The sequence below is a fragment of the Alligator sinensis genome, unplaced genomic scaffold (assembly GCF_000455745.1).
Source record: "Alligator sinensis unplaced genomic scaffold, ASM45574v1 scaffold1676_1, whole genome shotgun sequence".
Taxonomy (NCBI): Eukaryota; Metazoa; Chordata; order Crocodylia; family Alligatoridae; genus Alligator; species Alligator sinensis.
Genome location: NW_005843223.1, coordinates 129,370 through 137,668, shown reverse-complemented (window position 1 = coordinate 137,668; position 8,299 = coordinate 129,370). Strand labels below are relative to the sequence as shown.

Here is an 8,299-nt window from a genome sequence, read left to right as displayed (position 1 = left end):
AGGCAGAGAGCACTCAAGGGAAACGGTCACTGATGGGCACTTGGCTGCTTCTCCTGTAGCACAGGTTTAACCGGAAACGACACCCCCCTTGCAGCAAACTACCAGCAGGCTTCACTGGTCACATCCCAGCTCCGAGCTGCCCTGAACCCAACCTAGCACCCACACAGACAGGCCTGGGGCCAGCAGCCGCCTGCCACAGAGCCCTGTCCCACCTGGTAGTACTTGATCGCTTTGGTGAGGGGCTCCACGTTGACGGTCTCATCCAGCTGGTCCTTGTGCAACAGCTCAATCAGGAAGTCCAGGGAGCGCTCATGCACGCTCATCTCCGGGTAGAGCATCCCCACCTTCTTGTACACCTCCACGCTGCACTTGGTCAGGGCCCTGCCGGCAGGGCAGTGCATGTGGTCAGCAAGGCTGTGACAGGCCGCGGGGCTGCGACAGGGTCTGGGTGCAGGTGTCAGCACCAGCCCCTCGGGCACCATTTACAGAGGGCCTCACTGACGCAGCTCTGGGCGCAGAGCCTACGTTCCTATAGCTGGGCTCCTGGAGCAGGGCAGCCCCACGGAGGGGCTGCTTGAAGCCCAGGCCCGGAGGGGTCAGGGGAGCCCAGATTTGCAGCAGAGCTGGGGCTGCAGGGGAGGGAACCTCAGGAGAGGAGACCTGCAAAACCTAAGTTGCCCTGGGTTTCTGAGGGGGGATCGGGTAGCCCTGTCAGAGGAGCAGCCACTGCCTTGGGATCACCCTGGAGGGCACAGAGATGGGGAGATTTGCGGGCACCCCCCTTAGATGGGGGCCTCAGCTGGGGGGAAACAGGAGGCTGCCAGCAGCATGGTGCGATACTTACTGCTCATACTTGTGCAGCGTGGCCTGCAGGAGGCTGAGGGAGTAGATCAGACCAGCAGCAAAGCTCAGCTGTTCACCCGGTGCACCCCGCAGGCCCGTGCGCTCCGCACAGTGCTCGTTCAAGTCAAACTTCTCCTGTGCCTGCTTGCTGATCAGCTCGGCCTGTTCCCAGAGAGTGCCGGTCAGAGCCATTCCCTATGCCCCCCTCCCATCGCCATGCTGGCCACAGCCCATTCCACACTCCCTGACACCTCCCCGGATACCTTGCAGATCAGGCGCGGGATGAGCAGCAGCACAAGGATGCAGTCGTGGTCACCCCCATGCCGTAGGAAGCTGTCTGGCATGAAGGCAGTGAGGAGGGATACGTGCCGATTGGCCTGCTGCACCTCCATCTGGCGCAGCTCCATCTCAATGGCCTGTGGGAGATGCACAAAGGCCAAAGGGGTCCCTGAGCGGGCTGGGAGCACTGCAGATGCCCCCCGCACTCCTGCAAGTATGTTAGCAAGAAGCAGGCTGAAGACTAATGAGGGAAAAGTGTGTAGTTCATGTAACATCCAAGGGGTGAGTATTGTAGGGCCAGGCTGCAGGCCAGATCCAGCCTCGTGCCCACTGGAAGCTACAGCAATTACCACTGGTGCTGCTCCTCAGACACCAAATTTTCAGACCCAAGGGGAGCTCCACACCACACACTGGATGAGACAGCCCGTGGGCTGCATTCAGCCTGTAGGCTGGGGAGTCAGCACTACTGGACTAGATGCATTCAGGGATGATAGAGCCATTCATAGGCGTTACAGAGAATGGTCGGGGATTGTCCACAGGCACCTCTAAACCAATGCTGGTGGTGGTCAGGGAGGGTCCAACAGGGACAGATGGCTCTAGAGATCCCCTGTTCCATGCGCTCCTTCCTAAAGCATCTGCTCCTGTACCTGTCAGAGCCAGGCCTGTTATGTAGGTCCTAGGTCTAGGCCCACCGGGAAATGAGGAGCCCCCCCTCAGCTATTAACTGCATAACACCCGAATACCTGGGACACAACATGAAAAACCAGGACTGGGAGCACAGGGCACAGCTTGCTAACAAGGGATGTGAGGGGGGAACACCAAGCTGAGAAGCCCAGCCAATGCCCCCTGCCCTTCCAAGAAGCCTGTGGACGTCACCCAGTGAAGCCCTGCCTGGAGGGGTGAGGGGAAGACAGCCCTGCAGGAACCCGGCTTCCCTCCAGCCAGCCCCTCCTTTCCAGCCTGGTCCATGGTGAGCTTGGCCACAGCCCAAAGGAGGCTGACCAGGAGGTCCCAGGACTTTGTGGGGTTCCGTATGGAGAGGACATAAAATAAAAGAGGTATTGCAGGGGGGAGTGCAGCCAGAACCTTGCTAGGAAGTTCCAGAGGCGGCGGGAGAGGGGTTGCGGACTGGTGCACAAGGCAGGCAAGTGCTGGGGTTCAGAGACAGACTACTGGGACTGCTGCTATGACCCAGCACAGCACTGGGTAGGCTCTTGAGGTACCAGAGAGCAAGCGTGCTCCCCGGCTGCTCCAGAAGCAGAGCCAGAGCCTCCTTCCCTTCTGGTCCCAGTGCTACAACCACAGCTGTGAAGGAGACTCCTTGCTGTTACTGACTGCCTATGCTGCAGCAGTGCCTGGGGGGCTCCAGTCCAGACCAGGCCCTGCTATGCTGGAGGGTTGTGAGAAGGTCAAAGGGCAGCGCAGCAAAAGAGGTGCATTGGTAGCAGCTCAGGAAACATCTGCACCAATAACATCTGCATGTGTCCATGTGCCTCTGCTCTGGGGAAACCACAGGAGGAGGTTTTTTCAGACCAGAAGAGCACATTTAACCCCCTACAGTGCACACGACCCCCGCAGCTCACAGGCCCAGGGCTCCATTGCCATACATGGGGAACAGGGGAGAGCCAGGCATGATGCTCACTCTCTCTCCGGTGAAACTGCTGTACTGATTTCCAGGGCTCTGGCTGCCTGTGCACAAGAGACTCAGCAGCCAATAAAGACCCAGGCCTGCAACAGCCAAGGGACGCCCAGCCAACCTGGGTTGCTGCAAGGTCAGAAACCTTGGCCATCCTGTCCCCAGGCCGTAGTACGGTGCCACCCATGCCTGCATCTGAGAAGTGGTTCCGGGCGCAGCACATGCTGGCACACCCACTAAGTGCAGTCCCGATGCAGCCCTCCTGCCAGCCCTACCTTGGCATGGGCTTTCGTCTCCGCAAATTTGATCTTGAAGTCGAACATCTCTGGTGGAGGCTGTTGCTGCTTCTCAGCAGATGCTTCCTGCTGGCTCATGAGCTCTCGGTTCACATCCTGGAGACAGGAGAGTGGTGATCAGGGGCACCGAATGCAGGGATTGGCCCCGGGCACGCTGCCAGGGGTGTGCAGCAGGAAGGAAACCAGGCTTCCAGGGCAGCAAGGCTGAGTGGTACCAACTCCCTCCTGATGACTGAAGCCTCCTGTAAACCTGACACATACGGTCCCTCTGCCCAGGGCTCTAGCAGCCCTACGCCTCAGCTGCCAGGGGAGGGCGGCATGACTCCAAAGGGCCTAAATGCTGGGAAGTGTCTTGCACTGCAGCCTGGGCTCCTCTGTCCAAGCCTCAGCCCATGGGGGGCAGCAGCCGGATGGGCAGCTGGGGAGCAAGGCAGAGGTCACCAATATGAGCGAGGAAGAGGCTTCCCTTGTGAGCACAGCTGGCTGTATGGCTAACTGCACCAGAAGCCCAGCTTTGAGGCACTGGGCACCTTGTTTGTTTGTCTGGCAGGGGGTCCCTGCCAGGGTGCCCTCTCCTCTGACAGAGCTCTTGCCTGCTGAGCTCTGTTCCCTGTCACTGAGGCAGTAGGAGAGACACCAGGGAAGGATGGGCACTGGGTAGGGATGATTGAGGCGCAACAATGCCTGTGCTCTGCTGTGGGGATCTCCCAGGCTTCTGGGTTGTGCTTGTTGCCCTCCCCATCTTTCCACTCCATGTGTTGGGGGTTTGAAGCCTCCCCTAGAGGTGCTGGGAGCTGGCTGCAGCTGGGGATGGGACTGGGCTGTGCCAATGCTCCTGCTGGCATCAACCCCGCAGGGTCCTGGCTAAAGGGTCTTGCCCCTGTGCTCAGGCTCAGAACGACGTTGCACTGGGGCAGGAAGGGATTGGTACAGGTACAGATTGGTACAGACTGGGTACGGGGGGAAAGGTTTTCCTTCCTTTGCAGCAGGGACACAGCCTGTGCTTGGGGTTTCTTGAGTGTATAATGACAACATTACAGTTATGGCTGCCAGGCTCTGGAATGGGCTCCCAAGGGATGTGGTGCTCTCTCCTACCTTGGGGGTCTTCAAAAGGAGGCTGGACAGATATTTGGCTGGGGTGATATGACCCCAGCGCCCGTTCCTACCTGGGGCAAGCAGGATAGAAGCAGGATGTTGGCTGTTATAGTCCCCCTGCTTCACCTGTGGCAGGTTAGAGCATGATGTCTATGTTGGGTCAGAGTTGATGGTCGTCTGACACAGAATTCAGAGTATGGGTTGTATAGGACAATTTGGACAGGGCTGACCCTGCCTCAGGCAGGGGCTGGACTAGATGTGACATCCAGCCCCACTTCTCTGTGACTCTGTCTCTTCCCCAAAGGGGCTGCTGCCATGAAGGGAGCTGTGCTATTGCCTGTCCTTCCCACGGACACCAGGGAGCAGGTCCCCAGGCATTGCAGGGGTGGGGGGCAGTACCTGCAGGTGAGCGGTCAGCTCACGGTACTTCTTGATGGTCTGCTGGTAGTCAGCTACCGTCTCCTGTGCAGCCTCCACGCGCTTCTCAGCCTCGCGGACCCGTGCCGTGGCCATGTCCAGCTGCTCCCGCAGCTCCAGCTCCGTCTCACGGGCATTCTCCTGCAGCTCATCGTTCATCTCATTCATGGCTTCCTGGGGTGGCATGAAAAAAGAAGGGTTGGTTATACAGCACAGACTGCCAGGCAAGGGAAGGCTGGTGCTCCAGAGGTGGAAGGGACATCCTGTATGTGCTGACAGAGACCAGCTGCAGGGACTATGGCTGACAGGGGCCTGGGACAACCCCCAAGCTCAGAAAGCACTTGCTGCCACAGATGGGCTGTACCTGCATGGTACCGGTGACACTGCTGCGGGTCAGTCTAGCAGCCAGGCAGAGAAAGCAACAAGCCTTCTACAGCTCGGGCAGAGGCTGCCTGAGGACAACCCAGCTGCTGCACGACTTACCAGGTCCCCCACGGTCTCACGGAGCTCCCGGACCTTCTCCTCCAAGTCCAGATTTCTCTCAGTCAGAGTCTCCACCATCTCCTCGGCACCCAGAGCCGCATCCACCTGTAAACACAGAAGGGTTAACCTGACTGGCTGTGCTGGCTTCCCCTTCCTTGGCTTTCTGCTCCACATGTCAGGGGGTTTTTAAGCCTCTCCCTTAGGTGCTGGGTGCTGCTGCAGCCCAGGCTGGGGATGGGACTGGGCTGGGCCAATGCTCCTGCTGGCATCCTGGCTGGAGGCTCAGCTCAATGCTGCACTGGGGCAGGAAGGGATTTCCCCTCTGCTCAGACTGGTCTGGACTGGGGGGTTTTGCCTTCCTCTGCAGCTGGGGCACAGCCTGGGCCTGAGTTCTCTGCAGCATCCACAACCCCCCAGCAGCAGCAGCAAGACACTGGTGGCTGCGGCCCCCCTGCTTTCCTGAGGGTAGGGGTGGGGGTGATGCCTGGGTCTGTGCCCGTGGCGACTGTTTCACGCTGCTCAGAGGTGGGACATGGGGTTTGTCTGGGCTGGTTTGGACGGGGCTGATTCTGCCTCAGGCAGGGCTTGGAGGAGATGCCACCTCTAGCTCCCTGGCAGCCCCACTTCTCTAGGATTCTGTGATGATTCAAGATCTCCTTCCACACCAGCAGAGATCGGCCTGTCCAGCCCCTCGGTCTAATCTCCGGTGAGGTGCCCACGAGGCCTTGGGCAGAGGAGGGGCTCAGTTCAGTGGGATTGTCCAAGCCAAAGAGGGGGCAAAACACATCAGGAACAGAGTGAGCGGAGGCTCCCAAGCAAGTCAGTGGAGAACCTGGCTTGGACGCTTACAGCGGTTGGGACCAGGCCTGTACACACCCAGGCGGCTGTCCCACAGTGATGGGAGCTCGCACTCTACAGCAGAACACAGGCCTTGTCTTTCTTTCTCTCTCCCCTGCCCAGCATACCACCAAATAATGCCCATGAGAAGAGCCAGCCCCAGCTGTGCTGCTGTTTAGGCCCTGCATGTCCTGCTTTCACCTGCAGCAGCAGCTCAGCTCCCAGAGAGAGACCATGAGGCGCAGGAGTGCCCTCACTGTGTTGCAGTGAGTACAGACGTTCCTGCAGGCCCTCTGCCTGGCTAACAGCAGGCCCCGCGGGCACGTTCCTTTCCAGCTGGCGCTGGGCTGCAATGTCACACAACGCCAGAGGCACCAAAGAGTCTCAAGCATCAGATGCAACATGCCTCTACACTTGGAGAGCTGTGGGCAAGCAGAGACCAGTGCTGGAGAGGGGCAGAACCCTGTGGGACACCCTGCTTGCCCCTTCTGGATGGTCTCTGCAGTGCTGGGGGCTGCAACAGCCAGGAGCACTACTCTCGGTGCCCAGTTCACCCCAAGGCCGCAGGCAGTGTTGCTGATCTGCTGGTCGGTGGCTCTGGGAGGCCCAGAAGCCCCCCAGGACCCTCAGGGGACTCACCTGCTCCTTCAGCTCATCAATGGTCTTCTCCGCCTGCTTCACCTCCTCCTGCAGCTTCTCCTTCTGTTGGCGCAAGGCCTCCAGCTCCGTGTTCTTCTTTTCCATTTGCTTCTGAAGCTTCACGTGCTCCTGCTTCTCCGAGGCAGACAGGTCCCGCATCCTTCAACAGAGCACATGTGCTCAGGACTGGCAGGAAGGTGTGGGAACTGGGGCCATGGCAGCCCTCCCCTCTCCCCAACAGCACATCCTGCCTCAGTCTTGTAGTACTGACAGGGCTGCGCCTCCTTGCTGACACAGCCCTGCTACCCTGAGAAGGACACTGGAGGGGCTGGCATAGCCAGGGTGTGGGGGCCAAGGAATCTCAAGCCACCCCACCCCATAGTGAAGACTCCCAAACCAGAAGACTGAATTGAGCTTGCTCCAACAAGAGACATCTCATGCCTGGATGCAGCTCCAAATCTAGCTCTTCCCAGGAAAGCAGCAGACAAGGGAGGTCCCGAGGCGTAAAACCCAGCCCCTGGAGAACATCTGTCCAGACCCAGCAGTGGAACTGCACAGACAAGGCCTCCTGCAAGGTCCTCTGGGGCAGAGCACTGCTAAGCAAGCCTGCATTCAGCAACCAGCTAGAGCTTCCCCAACACAGGGCTCTCGCCCACAGCACTGCAATAGCACTGGCCTCTTCCTTCTGCACCACCAAGAGGCTGTTCTCTGCTGCAGGTAGAAGCGGTGCCCATGGAGAACAGCCACCAGTGGCACAAGGTAGGACAAGGCCCCAAGCAAGGAACAGTACCAGCCCCTGAACGAACCCTGACTGTGGAAGACAGGAGAGGACAGAAGGTGGGCAGTGGTAATAGATGGCTGGACGGCCCAGGGGAGCAAAGTGATCTCAAAGGAACGCAGCTGGGGGTCAGTAAGCAGGAGCTAGGATAGCAGAGACAACCACGTGAATGTGGCGTCTTTGCAAGCTCTCTGGGGCAGAGACCGTTCCACTCCTGCAGCACATGGCAGTGCAGAGGGTCCTGTGATGTGGGGACAGAAGCTGGGGGTGGGGAGGACCAGACTCAGGGAGGAAAAGGCTGAGAGAGCCCATGCACTGAGCAATAACATCCTCTAGCTGGTCTCCGAACTCTAGACATGCTGCTGCACCTCCCCACCCTTAGCTAGATAACGGCTTTCCTTGGGCTGCTTTGTGGAGCCTCTGGAGGACCTGCTCCCCTTCTCAGAGGGGCTGGGAAACTCGTCTTACTTGAGATGGCTCCTTCGGACCTCAGCATGCTGGCTGCTTGCTGAGCCAACTTGGGGAGAGGGGGAAGCTAGGGGCAGCACACAGCCCCCAGGGTTTGGCTCTGCTCTCTTCTTTGGCTGCACTGGGGTGATGCTGCCCCCCATTCTCCCAGCCTTCCTCTGCCCATGGCCTTCAGACCATGAGCTCTTTGTCGCTGGGACCATCCTGCCCGTGGGACCACGCGGCACCAGCCCACTGTGTCACTGCCATGCAGAACAGCAGCACTCAACTGCAGAGCAGCCCTGCAGAGGCCTTGCAGGGCCTGGCCCCAGGTCAAGGGCTGCCCAAGTGCTCTCCTGCAGACACGCACAGCCTCCAGCCCACAAAAGCAAGCATTTTGCAGAGACCCCTGGCAGGGGAGCCGGGGAGGAGGCAGCTGCAGACGTCCAGTCCAGAGCCATCGGGACAGACCTATCCAGGTCCTTGGGGCATGGAGCCTCCAGATCCACACCCACTCCCATGCTTCCCAAAGTGAAAGGTGCCTCAGTA

The 8,299-nt window shown here is 59.3% G+C and overlaps 1 protein-coding gene across 2 annotated transcripts in view; it reads right to left on the bottom strand.

Moving 5' to 3' along the window:
* DCTN1 (dynactin subunit 1) overlaps positions 1-8,299 on the bottom strand; it is a 44,237-nt gene that overhangs the window by 16,739 nt on the left and 19,199 nt on the right. For both annotated transcript variants that reach the window (XM_025194484.1, XM_006038008.3), the window contains exons 7-13: positions 6,526-6,685; positions 5,050-5,154; positions 4,549-4,740; positions 3,034-3,150; positions 1,107-1,259; positions 845-1,005; positions 213-381 (exon numbers count right to left, since the gene is read on the bottom strand). In XM_025194484.1, coding sequence (XP_025050269.1) covers positions 213-381; positions 845-1,005; positions 1,107-1,259; positions 3,034-3,150; positions 4,549-4,740; positions 5,050-5,154; positions 6,526-6,685 — 1,057 coding nt within the window. The remainder of the gene's footprint in view (positions 1-212; positions 382-844; positions 1,006-1,106; positions 1,260-3,033; positions 3,151-4,548; positions 4,741-5,049; positions 5,155-6,525; positions 6,686-8,299) is intronic.